The sequence below is a fragment of the Diabrotica undecimpunctata genome, chromosome 3, assembly GCF_040954645.1.
Source record: "Diabrotica undecimpunctata isolate CICGRU chromosome 3, icDiaUnde3, whole genome shotgun sequence".
Lineage (NCBI taxonomy): Eukaryota > Metazoa > Arthropoda > Insecta > Coleoptera > Chrysomelidae > Diabrotica > Diabrotica undecimpunctata.
Window position 1 is genome coordinate 20,490,302 of NC_092805.1, and position 18,661 is coordinate 20,508,962.

At 34.7% G+C, this 18,661-nt stretch overlaps 2 protein-coding genes across 4 annotated transcripts; one reads left to right on the forward strand and one right to left on the reverse strand.

Annotated features, from left to right (window-relative positions):
- Positions 1 to 2,274: 2,274 nt before the first annotated feature.
- On the reverse strand, positions 2,275 to 12,082 carry LOC140435508 (lactosylceramide 4-alpha-galactosyltransferase-like). Of its 3 annotated transcripts, none has more exons than XM_072524247.1 (5): positions 11,966 to 12,082; positions 7,643 to 8,051; positions 5,910 to 6,096; positions 4,315 to 4,557; positions 2,275 to 2,611 (listed from the first exon to the last, which is right to left on the reverse strand). In XM_072524247.1, exons 2-5 carry the CDS (start codon positions 8,025 to 8,027, stop codon positions 2,311 to 2,313), a joined length of 1,116 nt encoding a protein of 371 aa, XP_072380348.1. In that variant the 5' UTR covers positions 8,028 to 8,051; positions 11,966 to 12,082; the 3' UTR covers positions 2,275 to 2,310. The 3 variants fall into 3 exon arrangements, with proteins under 3 accessions (XP_072380348.1, XP_072380349.1, XP_072380347.1); XM_072524248.1 differs by lacking the exon at positions 11,966 to 12,082 and adding an exon at positions 10,136 to 10,220; XM_072524246.1 differs by having other exon boundaries at positions 2,276 to 2,611; positions 11,937 to 12,054.
- A 4,800-nt stretch (positions 12,083 to 16,882) lies between these two features.
- Positions 16,883 to 17,599, forward strand: LOC140435698 (protein GVQW3-like). Its single transcript, XM_072524419.1, has one exon. The coding sequence runs from the start codon at positions 16,883 to 16,885 to the stop codon at positions 17,597 to 17,599; it is 717 nt and encodes a 238-aa protein (XP_072380520.1).
- The last annotated feature ends 1,062 nt before the right edge of the window (positions 17,600 to 18,661 follow it).

Sequence of the window (18,661 nt, forward strand, 5' to 3'; positions counted from 1 at the left end):
GTTATGATTTATTTAAACTCTTGAACCGAATAGTTTTGTTAAACTATCACTGATGAGCCACAGGCATTAAAGGCATTAGAAGCATATTTTTTGTTGCGGAGACGGCGGAGAGTAACGTAATAATTTTAGCTGTATGAATAATGCCCGGACGATATGAGTAATAACAATTGACATTGATTAAAGATGATTAAACTTAATGTTACAAAAGTATTTTTGGATTCGAATGGTTTGTGTTCAAATGTCCACAGTCCGACCACAGTTGTGTTCAACCACAGTAATGGATGTACGTTATGTATCCAACGGAAGAGAGTGAATGGCGAGTTTTCGTCGTCAAAAAACTGGAACGTTTCAGCTAAGGGGAAAACCTTAACAGAAAATCCTGTGTGTGACGTGTAAATATAAACTGTTGATTTTTTTAAGCGTAATTTTAACTGTTTTCGTTTCTAATCATGCTAGTATACTGGTCCAAGTTAGTTTTATGACAATCATGGTGACATTTTATATTATATAATTTTAGAACACCGACAGTACTATAACAATATCAAGCGAATAATATTGTCTTTTATTTCACATCAAAAATTCCAATTCCCACTTTTTTTGAAGGATACTATGCTCATCTACGAGTTTCCTCGTACTTATATTTGATTTTAAAAGAGATATGTTAAAAATTACATGTAAGTATGTGTTGTAACAATCAGTAAGCAACTAAATTTGCAATTTTTGAGGTGCTTTTTCTAAAATAACTAAGGTAATGTAATATACAAGGTTTCATAGACGATATTGCCACATTTATGAAGAAAAAATTTCCTTGTACCCCTTCGAGTCATATGTAGGGGAAAGGCGGACAAAATTTAAGGTTCAAATTGGTATTTAAAACAAATGTGTAACTTTCAAGGTCTTGAAATAAGGCAAATATCATTACTATAGTAGTAACCTAACTACTAGAGTATAAAAGACCAGCATTTCTGTGTCTAATTGACCTAAAGAAAGCGTTTGACAGAGTAAAAGTCAAAGGTATAATCCATCATCTGTATAATAGAGAAGTTCTCCTAAATACTATAAAAACTATCGAAAACATCTACCAAAACAACAAAATGGAAGTCAGATTAGATGGACAACTTACAGAACCTATAGAAATAGGCAGCGGAATAAGACCAGGGGATTTATTGAGCCTCATACTCTTCAATTTGATCATCGATAATACCTCTGGAGAAATGTAAAGAGCTTTAGGAGAAAGGGAAACAATTTGTCTAGCAGGTTTGTTTGTGATCAGATAGAATATGAACTAATGTTGCATAACAGTGAAACTACAGGATAGCATTAGTTGGTGCTTAATAAACGTTGGTAATGTAGTTTAGTAGCAAGTATTGTTAGTAGGAAATAATGAAAGTGACAAAAACTGGAACAGTGGAGTCTGTAACGATTCAAAAAAACGATTGGGTTTTAATTCACGTATTTTAATTCCATTTGATTAGGCAAGCAGTAACTTTTATACAACCCTGTATATCTTAATAATCTGTACAGCTCTTCATAAGTACTTAGCGTATTTTGTTTTAAAATTTCAAGCCAGTGTCTTGAAATAGTGTCTAGAAATATAAGTTCAAGTGTCTGTTGAAATAGAATAAACATTTAATGTTTGTTTTATTGCGTTTATCGAGCTTTTAAATTAAGATCGGAGTGAGAAGCACCCGCTGGGGAGCGGAAATTTTGATGTACAACCAAACTTTAGTTAAGTCCAGTAAAAGTTAAGTAAAAATGTCTGTCTTCGTTCAGTTGCCAAATTATGGAAGTGAAAACATTAGTTTTTTTGGTTTTTGATTGCTGAAAAACCTGCCATGGTTTAGTTATTATTGGAAAAAAGTTTTTATTTAACGAACCACCAAGTATGCAGTAGAAGCAAGTTAAATGAAACAATGAAATTCACAATAAGTTTTTACCTTTTTTATAATGCTTTAGCAGATAATTATTAAGTTAAATATTTCCTTTGATGGTCAATATTAAAAAGGAAACTTCTTGTATTATTTTTATCTTTCTGCTGTGTAGTGTAGTGTTAGTGATTTTTAAAGGGGTACATCCGGTAATTTTTTTATATTTCGATCACTATTGTTTTTTTTTTTTGTATAAAACACTAAATTTTGTTTGAGTGTAAGAACCAAAAAACTACATAAATAAGGAATATTGAGGACAAAATAATGAAAAATATTAAAATATAAATACAAATATATATATATATATATATATATATATATATATATATATATATATATATATATATATTACATAAAAACTCATATAATAAAATAAGAACAATTAAAAGAAGTCTGTACAAACTTCAATCACTTTTGGACAATACTTCCTGGCAAAATACAAATACGGTGCTTTTGAATCTACTGATAGCTTTCTGTTGGCACTATTGTTGTTCCAAATATGAAGGACATAACTAGACTTAGTTTGTTCCAATACTTCATTTAGATAAGTTTCGTTAAAATACATCTCCCAAGATGGACCTGATATTGGATAAAACGCTGAATGTGGAAAAAGTCTGAATCCGTGACAAGTATTCGCTTGTATTACTTTGTGCTTTTCCACTCTACATATAGATCTTATCAATCTGAAAATACAAAAAGAAAATATTACCAATATTATTATACAAGATAATGAAAGCATTATCTCGGCATTAGTCGCTATATGAGATTTTCTAGTAGGTTGTAGTTCCTTTCAGTCTCCTAATTATTCTCCCTCTACAATCGAATAGACTCGTCCGCTCAGATAGTGGTTCAAATGGCTTAGTATTGCCCGATTATTAAGTCAGTGTGCTTCACGTAAGATATTCTCTCATCTTGCGACCAAAGTATACAAAGCATTATTTTATATTGTAGTTGCAATATGAACCGTGCAAAGACAATTTTAGAACTTGTGATGTTGCAGAAATCACAAGAGAATAAAGGTCAGGTCTATTTTAGTTCAATAAAATAAATATTATCTCTACATTTTTAGATCAAAATGAACAAACTGAAGATCTCAATGACCAGGTTAAAAGAAAAAACCACTAGGTTGTTAAATCATCTTTCTAAAGTATATGGCCCATTATGTATACAAGGATTCATAATGTTGTTATCAAAAGCCCAGGTGTCAGTACGTGGAGCCAAGACACCGTTAGAATGTTGAAAACTGTTTTCCAACAAAAAAGGTAATTCTATTCAGGAAATTTTCAACCTATATATTTGGGGCTACTGAGTGACTATAGTCGGAGAAGAGATTGTCCAGACACATTCTGATGAGATACGTGCTTTATTGAACCATTTCTATTTAGCTGCAGTAAAGAAAAGTGAGCTCTTTAATATCTTCGAGCTTTGGACATATGACGATACTGCCCCTACACGTTTTTGTAGCACAATGTCTTCCAGAAGATTTTATATATTATTTCGGGCGTTGAGATTTGAAGATATCCTCTCTTTGAATGGTTTCCATTAGGAAACAGTTTGATAGACGTGTACACGGCAAATTATGATATAATAATGGTGATCGAGTAATGGTAGTTTTGGTCTCCAAAACTTTCCTACCCCCCAACTTTTTTGTAGTCGTCAAAGTGACCAAAATCTGCGTTGACAGCATTTCAACTGTATTTTGGATCGTCCTGAAATTATCTTGAGATATAAGCGATAACTTTGATTGGCTAAATTCACTGATTAAATATTGACTAAATTGGCTAAATAGAAAAAAAAAATGGATTGTTTAAACCTAAAAGAATAAACGGTTATTTGTTTGATTCACTTGTCCAATGTAATTTGTTTTAACAACTTGGCTACAAAGTCAAAGATAAACGGTCTAATTTACTAAATAAAAAATTTTTTTTTCATCAGAATAATGCATGTCCAGAAGTTTGTGATACTACCAACGAATATAGACGCATATGCGCATGCGTCTATATATGTGTCTATATTCATTGATATTACAATCGAAAATCTATTAATTAAGTTTTGGAAGAGTGTCTAATTCCCTTCTTCCCCAGATTTGGCTCCTTATGATTTTCATGTATTTACAAATTTGCAAAAATTGTTCAGCGCTAACAGATTTCTTTTAATTTTGAGATAATTACTGCTAAAATACTTGGATCCATCGATTTTCATAAAAGTATTGCTAATTTGTATGTTTTATGTAACAATATTTTGTTCCCTTTGTAAGGACACGTTGTTATCGAATGACCATCGTTTAAAAGGGTAGACAAGTATCAGAATTATCGTTTGTTAATAATACTCTTTACAATATCTTTTAAGTTATACTTTACATAGACCAATAAAAATTCAAACGTACCTAGTTATTACACCAGGGCCATTATTAGCCCATAACCGTCCGTTAAAATTCTTCTTCAAATCCATAATACACTTTTCTGCTAAAAGATGTCCTTCGGCACTTGAGTTAAAACTTAAAATTGCACTATTAACACTCACATTGGTTTCAAGGCCAGCAAAGTTAAGTGGTAAGCCTTCCAATGTTTTTAAAGATATTGTGTCAAGGTCTAAATAAATGCCGCCATATTTCCATAAGGAAAGGAACCTAAAATATTAGAAATGTATTATAATATTACAGTCCGAATTTCTAAGCATAATACTTATAGTAAATTATAAAAGCAGGAATATTTTCTTTTTAAATATGAACGAAATTTACAAAAATAAATCATTTGACACCACTTCTTTATGCTTTTTTTAAATTTGTATGCCTTTTTTGAATTTTTGTGCTTATTTAGTGTTTTTTTATATGTATTCTTATCATTTTTGCATTTGACACATTTTTTATGATTCCATTCTTCAAAACATAGTCTATAAAAGCCTATGAAAAAATTCCCTATTGCCATGAGAAAGAATGGATGTCAGAACTATGGAGATAAAAAACAAGAGAAGATAAGAATTACCATTAAAAGAAATATAAGTGGATTGGGCATATATGAAGTGCTTTCGTGTCACCCCTCTCGCAAAATCTTGACCTCGGTCCTCCTCGCCTTTCGGCATATAACCGTAAGCGAATTCATTGCCCCTACAAGTCCGACATTATTTCAGGGTGACACTTTGATGCTGCAGCGTGGGGCTCTATCTTCCCCATGGTCCATGTGTTGCTACACGAACACCTGACCGTGTCATCTCCACCATGGGTGGAAAGGTAAACAAAGATAGGAATAAGGTCTCAACCTAGCATGTTTGACAGATTGCCGCTGAGAAGCCTACTTCTCCATCAATCGTCTTCAGAGACTGCTGCGGTACGTACCACAAACTCACGGTCTTAATGGGTAAATGACGTGTAAAGTTTGTAGTTTGCTTAACTTCACTTTGGTTATTTAAAATAAAAGTAGAGTGACCCCACGAGAGCTCGACTCGGATACTAGGAGCGCAGGCCGGTGACCATAACGACTAAGCACCTCTTCACCTCTTATTCTTTTCCATGAGTCCCCTTTTACGACAGGCAGGGAGAAGGTCCCTAGCAGTATTCTATCGCCGCTACTAGACAGCGAGATTGGGCATACACTAAGGAAAAATCAAAAATAAGATAGCCACACAGCCACTCGATTATCAACCCGACGTAAAAAAAATGAGGACAGGATAATTGCTGGCGAAGAGACACAACAGAAAAACTTAAAAGAATTGGATTAAGTTGGAAAGAAGTCAAACGCATAACCAAAAATAGAGCGAACTAGAGCGAACTTGTATAGGAAACTTCAATGAAATAACACAAAGAGGATGCGCTATGTGAGATTATCACAAGAATTAACCATGCCTTTTGATTTTGTTATATTATACCAAAATAGGGTCGTTAAAAACATCTAGGTCGGTTGAATGGCACTTTTAAAATCAATTGAAGCTGCAAACTTACTGTTAACAATTATGTAAAGTTACTATAAAGATTCACCATCTTACCGTAATATATCACTAGCGTGCGAAATCGCGTAGCTTGACTGTTCTATCTTTCCATTCTTGTATAACCTTTCCAATGGCGTGCTTTCGATATATCTTTCAAAATCAACATGCATTACATGGACATTCTCGTAACTAAGAATAGCTTCCAGTAAATCATCTGACTCATGACCATCGTATTTAAATAATCCTTAAAACATACAAATTATGAATAATACATGATCATACAGGTTCTGGGATATCTTCTTTTGCTTCTTCTTCTTTTTATGTAGGTATGACTCTGTCTGTTTTTGAATGTGCCCCCAGTAAATTGTCGTTCCATCGTTTTTGTGGTCTTCCTACTAATCGTTTTCCTATTGAGGCAACCGTCTCTTGCCGTCTTGACCACTCTATTTGTTGTCATTCTGCTTATATGATCGTTCTATTTTACTTTTCCATTTCTTACCCAGTTCTTGATGTTCTCCACCTTACATGTACGTCGTATATCTGTACTTCTAGCTCTGTCTGTTTTTATCTCTGCTGTTTCTAACATCCTTTTTGTCCTCTCTGTGTTAGGTCGTGTTTCTGTCACGTTTGTCATTATTGGTCTGATAACTTTTTTGTAAATTCTGCCTTTCATTTCTTTCCCGTAATTTTTATTTCTCCATATTGTTACATTCAGGCAGCCTGTAGCTCTGTTTGCTCTATTCACTTGATCTTCCACTTCAGTTTCGAGCTTTCCGTAGCTAGATAATGTGGTGCCTAGATATTTAAACTCCATCACTTGTTCTATTATCTGACCTTCCAGCTCTAATTTAAATCGGAGTAAATTTGTTGTTATAACCATGCATTTTGTCTTTGTTGGGGAAATTAACATGTTAAATTTTCTAGTGGTTATATTAAATTGGTGCAGCATATATTGTAAATGGTCTTCATTTTGAGAGAGTAGTATTGCGTCGTCTGCATGGCAGATTATTTTAAGTTGTTTTTAAGTTGTTGCAATGGGATAAGACAGAGAATCTCCCTGTCTTATCCCATCGCCAGCTTCAATATGGTCGGTTAGTTCTTCTTCCACTTTTACTTTTATTGTGTCGTTTTGGTAGATATTTTTGATTGTTTTGATTATTCCTAGAGGTATCTCTCTTGCGTACAATAAGTGGATAACGTCCTTTAATTTGACCTGGTCGAATGCTTTCTTGAGATCCAAGAAACATGGATATGCCGGTTTGTTGTATTCTAATGATTGCTCTTGCACTTGTCTGATTATAAATATAGCGTCGGTACATGATCTTTCCGACCTAAAACCTTGTTGTTCTTCTGCTAGTGTTATAATTTCATTCAGTTTATTTGTTATCACTTTAGTTGTTAATCTTAGTGTTGTATTTAACCTTCGACTTTGATTTTTGTTTGTGTTGGCGCCGCTCTCGTGGGTGTAAAGTATTTCAGGATGATTCTTATTTTACATAAAATTAGGTCGCTATGTTCAGTCTTCCTTCTCCATTCTTATCTTTGCTGTTACAATCCTTTCTGATATGTATTGACACTCTTTGATGTGATATAAAGTCTAAGCCTAAGGATATGACCAACGAGAAAAATAATTATTTCCACTCTTTCTCTGTTTTAGAGACGCTTGCAGTCTTCACCAAATAAGTCTCCCTCTCCTTAATTTCTGCTTTCCTAATGTTTAGGTCTGCCAAGATCATAACTTAACTGTAATTATAATAATAGAAAATAAACAAAATTGTAAAAATAAATACCTGGTGAAGAATATAGTAAATAAACATCCATATTAGGATTTAATTTCGCAGCGCTCTCTACAGCACAGGCTTGTCTAGCGTTAATAAAAATCTTGTTATTGTAGTACGACTTGCATGACGTTTCATGGAAGAAAATGGATTTATCCTTACGGGGATGCGAATCTGATATATCAGGGATGCTTTCAATCTTAGAACGGTAACATTGTATACTATTCCTTAAAGTTGCCTTTGTGGATTGTTTCTGCTCCTGTGCGTCTCTTTTTTGATATATAGTATGTTTGTCAGTTAATTGAAATATACAAATAATTAAACATGCAGCTGTAATAACCACAATAGCCAATAATGCAATTTTAACAACTCGTCGTCTGATAGAAGCAAAATGCATCTTCTTTTTATTCAAAATTGTTACCTAAAATAATAAGTATATATAAGGAGTTGAAAAAAGAAATTTTTTCTACACATCTAATAATCTAATAGACATCTAATAAATTAAAACGCATTTTCACGACTTTTTGTACATTTATGCCTCCAAAATGACACGCAAATAGCCGATCTACACCCCAAACATGGAAGAAAAGAGCATTACGATGCTCATAAACAAACCAGCATTTAGGCTTGAAAATCTGTGAGTACATGAAGCTGTCACCCGTTTGTCTGAATCGTCTGCACAACGAGAGGTGAGGTTAGAAACTGATCGAATACGTACTAATCAGACAACTGAACAACAGGGAAGAAGGCTGCAAAAGAAAGACTGTTAAAGAATGCAATCGAAAACAGAAAACACTATAAGAAAACGAGAAAAGCATTAATCATTGGGAAGAAGTAAATCGTTGCTCTAACAAACGGAAACACCAAAATTACAGACAGAAATGAAATAATACAACTCGTCGCTAAATTCTACAGCGAACTCTACAAAGCCTCTGAAACACTTAAAGATATAATCATTAACCAAGACGATGTACCAGAAATCCATCTAGAAGAAGTAGAATTGACAATTACAAAAATTTAAAGTGGTAAAACAGCTGAAATAGATGGCATAACAGTAGAACTGCTTAAATATGCTGGCAAAAAAAAACCTGGAAAATCTAAGCCGGTATATTGACAAACTGTCTAAGATCAAGATTCATAGCAGACCACTGGAATACAGCGAACATAATTCTAATTCATAAGAAAGGTATAAAAGAGTAGAAGAAAATACAAGATATTCACAAAGATCATCAACAACATATTAACAAATGCATTAGATGCTGCACAGCCAAGAGAGCAAGCTGGCTTCAGAAGTGGATTCAGTGCCTGGATCATATCCATACGCTTCGAGAACTAATAAGTAGAGCTAAAGAATATGAAATACCTCTAGCATTAATATTTATAGATTTAGAAAAAACTTTCGATTCTATAAAGCAGTAATAGAAGCTATGACCAACCAAGGCATTGACAAACCGTTCATAGAGCCTTTAATATATACAGACAAGCAAAAGCTAAGGTAAAAATTTATGAAAACACTATAAAAAAAAATCCCATTACCAGAGGCTTCCGAAGGAGACGCAATATCACCAAAGCTTTTTACTGCAACTCTAGAAAATATATTCAGCAAAATGAACTGGCAGAACAAAGACCTATCCATTCAGAGGCGGCGTAGGGCGTGGGCGACGTGGGCCACAGCCCCCGCCCTCGCGGTCCAAGGGGCCTCGCGAATAGAGATTTATGTATTAAATCGCTGTCGCTCTCGAGAAACCCCGCTGTAATGCACGTCACCGCTGGCCTAAAAAAGGGTATTCCCCTGAAATTGCGTTCCTCTCACTGGCGAAGAATTTCCGCTGCACGTCGCCACCCAAAACAAAATAGGGTATCCCCCGTTCGTCAAAGTACAGCTAGATTACGAGCACGTAATTAAACAATTCAGCAGTGTAAAAAAAGTAGAACATTTATCTTACTGTAATATTTACATTAAATTGTTTTTTAAAGTTTTTCTTATCCTAATATCCTAAATATTTTTATGCTAGTTGTAAGTTTTACCAGTGGCGCACCGAGGGAGGGAGGTTTTGGGGGTTGAAACCCCTCCCTCCCAAGAACCCTATTCCGATACTGTTGCTTACACATTTTAAGGACTCAAAATGGAGGTAACATCATAAAAAAAATTTTGGTGACCAACCAAAACCCCCCCCTGAGGCAAATTCTAGGTGCGCTACTGAGTTTTACTAGATTTTGCATGAATAAAAGTTCAATAATGAAATGAAACATGTTTTTTATTTTAAAAAATCTGTCTTTACGCGCGAGCAGAGGGCGTTCAAAATGTATCTTGTCCACATAAAATTATGATCCTGCGCCGCCACTGTATCCATTGATGGAGAATACCTCAGCCATCTAAGATTTGCAGACGATATCGTTTGACAAAACTTGACAAAAACAAAAACCATGTACAACGAGCTAGTGGATATCCAAGATGTAATAATAAACAACACTGCACGTGAGACAGTAGACGAGTATGTATACCTGGGACAATTAATACATAAATCTGGCTCCTTACTCCCAGAAATCAACAGAAGAATGAAACTGGCTTGGGCATCTTTTGATAAAACCAGGATGCCACTCCACCTGAAGAAAAAAGCATTCGATCAGTGTATAGTACCAATCATTATATAGAAACTTAGACACTTAAGAAAGATATAGCGAAACTCAAAGGTCAATGGAGCGATGCATGCATGCTAGGTATAACCAAGGTCACTGATTTGCTGAGACTAGATCCCCTAGAATTACACTGTGGTATCCAAGAGGCATCAAGAGACCAAGAAAACGTCCAAATTTAGATTAGACTATAACATAAGGAGATTCTAACAGCGCAACCCGTAGGAATGAGAAGACGGGGTAGACCAAAGCTAAGGTGGATGGACGGGGTAATACAAGATGCCGAGAAGATCGGAGTCGGCAACTGGAAAATGCAAGCGAGGGACAGAATAGAATGGCGTAGAAAGCTTGAGAAGGTCGAGGCCCTCTAAGGGCTGTAGCACCAAGATGATGATGATATAACATAAGGAAACAAACCGGGACAGCATAGCACAAAAAAAACGACTACGTAAGGGAGGCTGCACCATAATCGGTAGAATACGCTGAGAATGATGATGATAAATATTATAATATATATATATATATATATATATATAAACAGAACAATATCCCGGTTAAGATTGCTATCAATAATTCAAAGACTGTCAGGAACTTGTTTTCTAAAATTAAAACACCTCTTTCCTTTTTGGAACAAGTGAATGTAGTCTATCACATACCCTGTTCTGAATGTGATGCATGTTATATTGGTCAAACTGGCCGTTCCCTTAAAGGACGCCTTACTTCACATCGTAGTGACATTAAACTTTCTAAACATACTTGTGCCCTTGCAGAACATGCAATCAACACCAAACATACTGTGAATTTTGATGGTGTTAGAATTCTCTGTAGAGAACGTAACCTTAATAAGAGACAGTTTATGGAGATGTGTCATATTTTGAAACAACCTAATGCATTAAATAAGAGAACTGATATCAGCAACTTAAGCCAAATTTACCATACACTAATACTACAAAATTGATTCTTTCGTATTCTACTTTTAAATTATTGGTTTCTTCTTCAACTTCTTTTATTATATCATAACATTTATGTTGGCATCTAAAAAACTTTTCCTTCAATCTCACCATCTGATTGTCAGTTCTGACATTCGAACTTTCAAATACTTTATTTTGCATGATATGATCATGACAGTCAAGATCCCTAGCCTTGCCGTTGTTAATATAACATTCCAAAATTGACAATTAAATTTTTTTTGATAGATTTTAGAATCCATCAATGTTTTTAAAAGTTAAATTGTAAAACTAATTAATATAAAATTACTTAAATTGGGAATCTTCCGGCATTCTGTGTTTTTTTGCTGTTTTATTTAGTAAATTAATTTTTGATGTGTCTTCACCATACTAATATCTTAATGCTACAGATCTTTTAAAGGTAAGATCGTTTACTTATTGTTTTTTATATTAGATGTATTGCTAATACCATTCTTTTAGATGAACTGACGATGCCCATTGAACAGTGGGCGAAACGTATTCAATAAAAAGATAAAGTAGCACAACTCTTTTCTTTTTTAATCTCCAAATTGACCGAAAATATCCCTTTCACTTACGAGTGCACATTTTTTATATATATATATATATATATATATATATATATATATATATATATATTTAAAATAGTAAACAAAGTTACAAGTAGTATTATTGACAAAAAAAAACAAAAAAAATAAACTTACGTTAAATTTGTTTCCTACTCACTACTCACCAAACTTTACGAAATTATTTGCAAATAGAAATATAAGACATTATCGTTCTTTTTAAATTTTTGTATTGTTTATTGTTTATGGGACTTAATTACTTCACATATTAATTAGTATTGAAAAATATACTTATTAACAGTATCATAATTTACTATAGCCATAAGCGTCTCATTAGGTTCTAACGTTTAAAAATTAATTAATATGTACATATATGTTTACGATCCAATGCGAGTTTTAGTTTTATATAATTTCTAAAATTCTAAATTGCAATACGATGCCTTCAACGTCACACTTGTAGAACATTACACGACGTCCAACTGTGATAGATTTTATACCGTCCTGTAAGTTAACCTGGTACCTACGATTGGGTCTTCCTCTGCCTTATAGTCCCACCAGTCATCTTCGATTACAAAATATTTTTATACCTCATTAAATTTTACGATGTCAGTAGTATTGTTCTGTACTTGTTCTAATATTTGACCTCCCAGCTTCAATGTACATCTCAGTAAATTTGCTGTTATGACCATGCATTTTGTCTTTTTTGGGGAAATTAACATGTTAAATTTTCTGGCGGTTATATCACAGTATATTGCTACTGTGGTTATATTAAATTGGTACAGCATACGTTGTAAATCGTCTTCACTTTGAGAGAGGAGTAATTAATTGCGTCGTCTGCATAGCAGATTATTTTAAGTTGTTTTTCTACCATTTGGTATAATTTTTTAGTTTTTACTTTGTTTATTATTTCATCCATGATTAGGTTGAACAATAGAGGACTCAGGGAATCTGCCTGTCTTCCGATTTTTCAAGAATTTATCTTATTGTGAGGGTTTAGTCGATTGTTTATTTGTGAGATCAAAAGACGCACTAATATCCCTTAATATATTTTCGACGTAGAGGAGCATTCTTCTGTTTAGCACATTTTGTGTCCCAGATTGATAGGGTGATTCCTCTACAATTGTCGCATATCATCGTCTCTCCCTTTTTATAAAGTGAACAGAACGTAATTTCAAGTCCGCGGATGTTTCTTTCCATTGCCATATTTCAGTTATTATGTATGTGTTTCAAAAGGTGATTTCAGCAGCTTTGTTATTCTTCAATTTTAAAATAATTTTTCAATTTCTTTTGCAGTGAAAACTGACTCTTATCATTTTAGGTCATTTCAAATACAGGAACATCTTTTAGTTCTTCCTAATGATTGCCACTACGCAGTTCTTTAAAATACTTGGCTCATATGTTTATTTTGTGTGCATCTAAAAAAGTTTGCCACTATTGAATTTTTGTGTTATAGAAGAATCCTACGATGTTCATAGATTCAAAGAATATCAAACGCAGAAGTTACTAGAAGAATAGGAAATTAAGCTGAAATAATATTGACTATCTAAAGAAGAAAGTACTTGAGTACTTAGGCCATGTTATGAGAGGGCAAAGATACTCATTATTGCAGCTTGTTATGCAAGGCAAAATTCGAGGAAAGCAACATGTGGGAAGCCGAAGAATACCGTGGCTTAAGAACTTAAGGGAATCTTTTAATGCAGTAGTGCAGAAGTATTTAGAGCGACAGTCAACAGGGTTCACATAGTTATGATGATTTCCAACCTTTGATAAAAGATAAATAACTTAAAGAAGAAAAATAATTCTATTTATAAAACTCTTTTCTGTAACTATTTATTAATTTTCGTGGGTCCTTTCTATTGTGGTGGTTGACTATCTCGTTTAGAGAGTTTCCGTATTGCTTTCTTCGTCTTACTTTCCTTCTTCCTTCTTCTCTGTTCGCCTAAGATTTTCATAATCCTCCAGAGTTGATCGTATTATCTTATATTCTTCGTTTTTCCGGTAATTTATGGTTCCACACTTTTTATAGAACCAATCTTTATTTCTGCTAACCTTGTTAGATATTAAACCATGGTTAGCCGCTGTCTGCATTTCCTATTTAACAGGTTAAGTGCCACGATTATTGAAAATTTTAATGTCTTCTTGGGCCGACTACTTTTTTTTAAGTAGTTCTATTACTTTTTTTAACTTTTAAATCCAAATCTAACACTCTAAAATGCGAATTTTGCTTAAAATTTCAATTTTCAAAATGTGAGTCCACGTTGAAGTTTCGCGACCACCAGCAAGATTTTTATCACAAAATTCCTATGAGAGTCCAACGTGGCATCACGCCTTGACTTGTCTATTTACGTTGATAACGCGTCGGCAAATCTAACAAGCGAAGGCGCCGTTGCCGTAGCTTCCGTTTTTCTTGTCAGTACTTAGATTAGAGCGGTACAATGCAGTCGTACGAGAACGAGCAACAAAAACTTGAAAAATATTAGCAAGAAATTCTGGCAGATGAAAAATCGGATGAGTTTGGCGCCACGTATCTTTCGGACGAGTACCAACCAACTGATTCTAGTGACAGTGAAAATGAATCGAGTACTCCGGAACAGAATCAAAAAAGAAAACGTGTGGCCGGAAATACCAAATCGTTGGGACAAGATGTATCGGCATCCACCAGTAAAAAAAAAGAATATATGAATTTCGGAGAACATGTTGATGGTGCTATAGAATCTGTCATTGCTCAATATTCTGAAGTCTCCGAACAGGAAATTTTAGAAGAACCAATAGTATCCAATGCAATGAATGCAGCTATTGTCTGGAGGCCGGTCAACAGCGAAAATTTACCGAAATTTAAATTTGGGGACTATAATTCTGCAGGTTTTCATACACAATTATGCGAAAACTTCTACAAAAATTGCCCTTTCAATTCTACGAATATCTTGTAGACGATGGTCTTTTATCCATGACGGTAAATATCCAGTGTATTTTGTTCAACTGGTTTTGATTTTTTTTTAAGTTTTAGGTCGAAGACACAAATCGTTATGCCCTGCAGTGTCAGGAAAGAAATCAGAAAAAAGGCAAACGTATTACCGCGTGGCACAACACGATTTCCGGATATAGTTATATGGATGGGATTATGTCATTTTCCATCTTTTCATTCGTACTGGTCAAAGAATGATCTTTATGTGAATAATATCAAAAAAGTAATGTCAAGGAATCGCTTCCAGTTATTGTGGAAAACGCTACATTTCAACGATAATTCAGGAACAACAGATGACCGTTTGCAGAAGATCATTCTCTTGGTTAGCAGACTGAAGGATAAATTCAAAGCTGCCATCGTTCCAAAAAAAAAGTCTGCATTGACGAAACTTCAAGGGTGACTAAAATTCAAGCGTACATTGCCAACAAGAGGCACAAATTTGGGATAAAATTATTCAAACTTTGTCTGGAGGGTGGTTATACCTACGATTTTAACGTATGTTGTGGAAAAGAACATGCTGAAGGTAGCACCGTACCAACAAATGTAGTGACGAAATTTATAGATAGACTGCTTGACAAAGGACGAACACTTGCGATTGATAACTACTACAGTTCTGTCAAACTTGCATATGAACTCCTACACCGAAAAACTTATATGATTGGTACGCTACGCGAGGGCCGCAAATATAATCCCAAAAAGGTCATTTCCAAAAAAATAAAAGTAGGCGAACATGTAGCTGAACAGAGTAATTCGGGCATCGTTGTTCAGAAGTGAAGGGACAAGCAAAATGTGCTGATGATTAGTACCAAATTCGCTGACGAAATGGTAACAATGCAGAAAGCACGAGGTGATGTTATAAAGCCAAAGAATGTAATCGAATATAATAAATATAAAAGCTTCATTGATATATCAGATCCAATGAAAAGCTATAATTCGCCATTACGTAAAGGAATAAAATGGTACAGAACATTATCGATGGAGCTCTAGACGGGCACAGCACAAACTCAGTTATGTTGGTCATACAGGGAGAAGACGATGTACAATGTATTACGCAAAAATGGTAGAAGAGGAACGAAGGCGCACAGAGGAAAGCAACCAACACCTCATTGATATGTCATGGCTGTAAAAAATTCTATTGCCTTGGCTGTTTTTTTGTCATACAGTCCGTGACAAAAAATAATTGTTATTACGTTTTGTTTTATGAAAATAACAACAATTACGCATTAGTAGTGAACTAGTGAGTGAACTAGAAGTGACTAGTGAGTGTAGTAGTGTCTGGGGGCTCGGGAGACTGAGACCTCGGAAGCCCTGAAGAAGACATCAGAGAGGATGTCGAAAGCTCGGAAAAATGGATATCGACACCGTTCAACCCGGAAGACTGGTGAGTTTAATTTTAATTTTTATAATAATATTAATCTTAGCTCTAAGTTTATATATATATATATATATATATATATATATATATATATATATATATATATATATATATATATATATATATATAGTAATTTAACTACGATCGTATTAATCGTATTATCTGCATATTCTAGAGAAGCTGCAATCTTCATTAGTTGACCCAAAAGAGCAAAAGGACATCGTCAAATAGGTGATAATGTTTGTTTAAATATTTGTTGATAAAAAATTTAAACTACCGTATCGGCCAATGTAAACAGTACAAAAATCGAAAAAACTGAGAAATTGTTCACGCGAATTGCATTCATCATATTATGTTTGACTAGCTTATCATTAGTTGTCACCTTGACATTACGCTACGAAGCTAGATTAAAAATCATCTGGCCGATTATTTTACTGAAGGTAATTTGTATGCAATACAAGTTCGTTATTGTGTTTTTATTTCTATTTCCCAACTAAATAAACGTCACAAACTAAATAAAAGTGTAATTTACACATACGAGTAATACGAATACGAGGTCTGGCTATTAAATAATTAGACTGCGCGCGCAGAAGGCGTCCTAGAGGGGAAGAGTGGGAAACGAATGCAGCATTGGATAGCTGGAAGTGTGTACTCTTTCAGTATGAAAACACTTTTTTGTCGCTGTAGTAGTTTTTTTTCTGTAGAGGTTAGAAAAGAACGTGTTTTTTTCTCGTGCTGATACCAATGTGTGACGAAAAACATGAGCATCGGATTAATGTGAAATTTCTCGTTAAATTCAAAAAAACTCCGACTGAGTGCTATAATTTGTTGAAAGAGGCCTATGGTGAGAATTCTCTATGTCGTGCACGTGTTTTCGAATGGTATAAACGGTTTTCTGAAGGCGCCGAAGATGACCAACGTCCAGGTCCACCTGTCTCTGTTTCAACTCCTCAAACAGTGACCAAAATAAATGAAATTGTGCGCGGAGATCATAGTATGAGCATTCGGATGATTGCTGAGACTGTAAACGCCAATAAAGAAACTGTCAGAAAAATTTTACATGACGAATTGAACATGAAGAAAGTCTGTGAGAAGTTGGTCCCAAAAAAATTGACCCCTGATAAAAAGCTCGTCCGTCAACAGATCCGGTCAGATTTTCTTGAGAGGTTACATGAAGAGCCTCAATTAATCGAAAACATCATCAATTGCGATGAAACCTGGATATTCAAATACGATGTTGAAACTAAGCGACAATCCATGTACTGGAAAACTCCTGCATCGCCAAGAATGAAAAAAGCAAGGATGTCGAAATCAAAAATTAAAGCCATGCTAATCGTTTTTTTCGACATTAACATCGTGATGACTGAATGGGTTCCAGAGGGTCAAACTGTAAACCAAACTTACTATTTGAAAGTTTTGGCAACGCTGCGAGAGCAGCTGCCCATAACGCGATGTCTGTGAAGCGTTATTTAGCCGCTAGAGGCATTCCAGTGCTCGAACATCCGCCGTACTCGCCTGATTTAGCACCCTGTGACTTTTTCCTGTTTCCGAAGATCAAGTTTGCCTGTCTTAAAAGGAATGCGGTTCGAGTCGATGGAAGAGGTGAAGCGAAAAACGGCGGAGCTCCTAAAAGCTCTAACAAAAGAAGACTTCCAGCATTGCTTTGACCAATGGAAAAAACGAATGGAACGGTGTGTGGCGAGGGAAGGGAAATATATTGAAGGAGAGCATTCGATTGTAGAATAATTTTTAAAATAAAACTCTTTTTCATAAGCAGTCTCGTTATGTAATAGCCAGACCTCGTATGTGTAAATGACTAGAGGTCGTCAGAGATGAAAATGCCACTAAACCTCTAAAAATCATACGAACAAGCTGAATTTCGCCGAGAATATTAATTTTGGGACCTAAAGAGAGCAAAAAAGATTACCACTCTTACCCCGGGCTTCCCCCCAAAACCCCTGTCGTGGGGGGGTAAAAACGAAAAAAAACCGATTTACCAATAATCTGTTTTTGGTCGTAAGATACTTGGATCAAAAGATATCAAATTTTTACCGTCTAGCTGATACAAATTTTATTGAACATTGATTTCGCGTGCGTAATTGACATTCAATATCGACGGTCGCTTCAAGCGATGTTTCTAAGAGAACGGTTCATTCTACACAAAAAGTGCCAATAAACAATTTTGTTTACAATTATATCAGCTACATTTTTTATTTGAAACATTTTGTTCTACGGCGCACAGATTCTTGGTAAATTGTTTTTTTTTGCTCTTTTACCCCCCTACGAGGCGGGTTTTAGGGGGAAGCTCGGGGGTAAAAGTGGTAAACTTTTCTGCATCTTTTTTGGGGTCTTAAAATTAATATTCTCGGCAAAATTCAGCTTGTTCGTGGGATTTTTAGGGGTCAACTCTCTGACGATTAGACTAATACAAGTTTTTTTAATGGCATAGACATACAATTTTACAAACGTACATAAAATTTTAATTGAAATTGATTAACTCTCTTCCAGAAAAAACAAAGACAA

Excerpts from the sequence above, each read along its gene's own strand:
- LOC140435508 (XM_072524247.1), bottom strand. The coding sequence starts at position 8,027 with ATGCATTTTGCTTCTATCAGACGACGAGTTGTTAAAATTGCATTATTG. Across the intron at positions 4,558-5,909 it reads CACGCTAGTGATATATTACG|GTTCCTTTCCTTATGGAAAT; the intron begins GTAAGATGGTGA and ends CTAATATTTTAG. Across the intron at positions 2,612-4,314 it reads GGCCCTGGTGTAATAACTAG|ATTGATAAGATCTATATGTA; the intron begins GTACGTTTGAAT and ends TTGTATTTTCAG.
- LOC140435698 (XM_072524419.1), top strand. The coding sequence starts at position 16,883 with ATGTGTGACGAAAAACATGAGCATCGGATTAATGTGAAATTTCTCGTT.